This window comes from Alligator sinensis, unplaced genomic scaffold (assembly GCF_000455745.1).
Source record: "Alligator sinensis unplaced genomic scaffold, ASM45574v1 scaffold1318_2, whole genome shotgun sequence".
Lineage (NCBI taxonomy): Eukaryota > Metazoa > Chordata > Crocodylia > Alligatoridae > Alligator > Alligator sinensis.
The window spans coordinates 16,744-17,519 of record NW_005843067.1 but is presented as its reverse complement, the minus strand read 5'-3'; the positions used below and the strand labels follow the sequence as shown (position 1 = coordinate 17,519).

At 62.8% G+C, this 776-nt stretch overlaps 1 protein-coding gene across 1 annotated transcript in view; it reads right to left on the bottom strand.

Annotated features, from left to right (window-relative positions):
* Positions 1 to 6: 6 nt before the first annotated feature.
* Positions 7 to 776, bottom strand: part of PC (pyruvate carboxylase) — a 16,491-nt gene continuing 15,721 nt past the window's right edge. Inside the window, exon 12 of the mRNA XM_006037118.3 lies at positions 7 to 616. Coding sequence (XP_006037180.2) covers positions 368 to 616 — 249 coding nt within the window. The 3' untranslated portion in view covers positions 7 to 367. The remainder of the gene's footprint in view (positions 617 to 776) is intronic.

The window sequence follows — 776 nt, the reverse complement described above, 5'->3', positions numbered from 1 at the left end:
TGGGGAGCCCAGGACACCAGGTGGAGTCTGGTCAGTCTCCACCCCAGGGCATGGGTGGGGGGTAATAGCAGCCCCTGGGGGGTACAAAGGTGGGGTGGGGGCAGCAGGGCTCCCCTAGGGCTTTGATGACAAGGGGCCGGGCTGCCCTCTGATGTGCCCCCATTTCCTGCAAGGGAACCCCCCCCACCACACACACACAGTCTGCAGTTGCAGGAGTTAGGGGAGAAGCCAGCAGCAAAGGGGTTAGGAGTGGGCGGGGCCTCCCCTTAAAGTGACAGCAATGCATGAGGGGAGCGGGGTGGGGTGGGGGGTCTCTGTCCAGGATGGGGGTGGGGTCAGCAGGGGTTGGGGGGTGAAGCCCCGCCCCCTACTCAATCTCCAGGATGAGGTCATCGCCCTCGAGGCTCATGTCGGGCTGAACATGCACAGCCTTGACGGTGCCAGCGACCGGGGAGTTGACAACTGTCTCCATCTTCATGGCGCTGAGCACGCACAGGGGCTGCCCCTTGGCCACCACCTGCCCCGGCGCCACCTTGATGTCCACCACCTTGCCTGGCATTGGTGCCCCAACCTGCCCCTTCACGTCCTTCAGCGCCTTGGGGTGGAAGTGCATCTCCTAGGGGAGGCAAAGGGGGGAGGGGTCAGCCCAAGAAATCCCCCCATGAGCTAAATGGATCTGGTCCCAATGGTTCCTTTCACCACCTTGAATTGGGCCAACAGCCCATCCACTCTACAGCAACCCCCCCATCAAAATGGTTTCTTCCACCTCGGTGTCC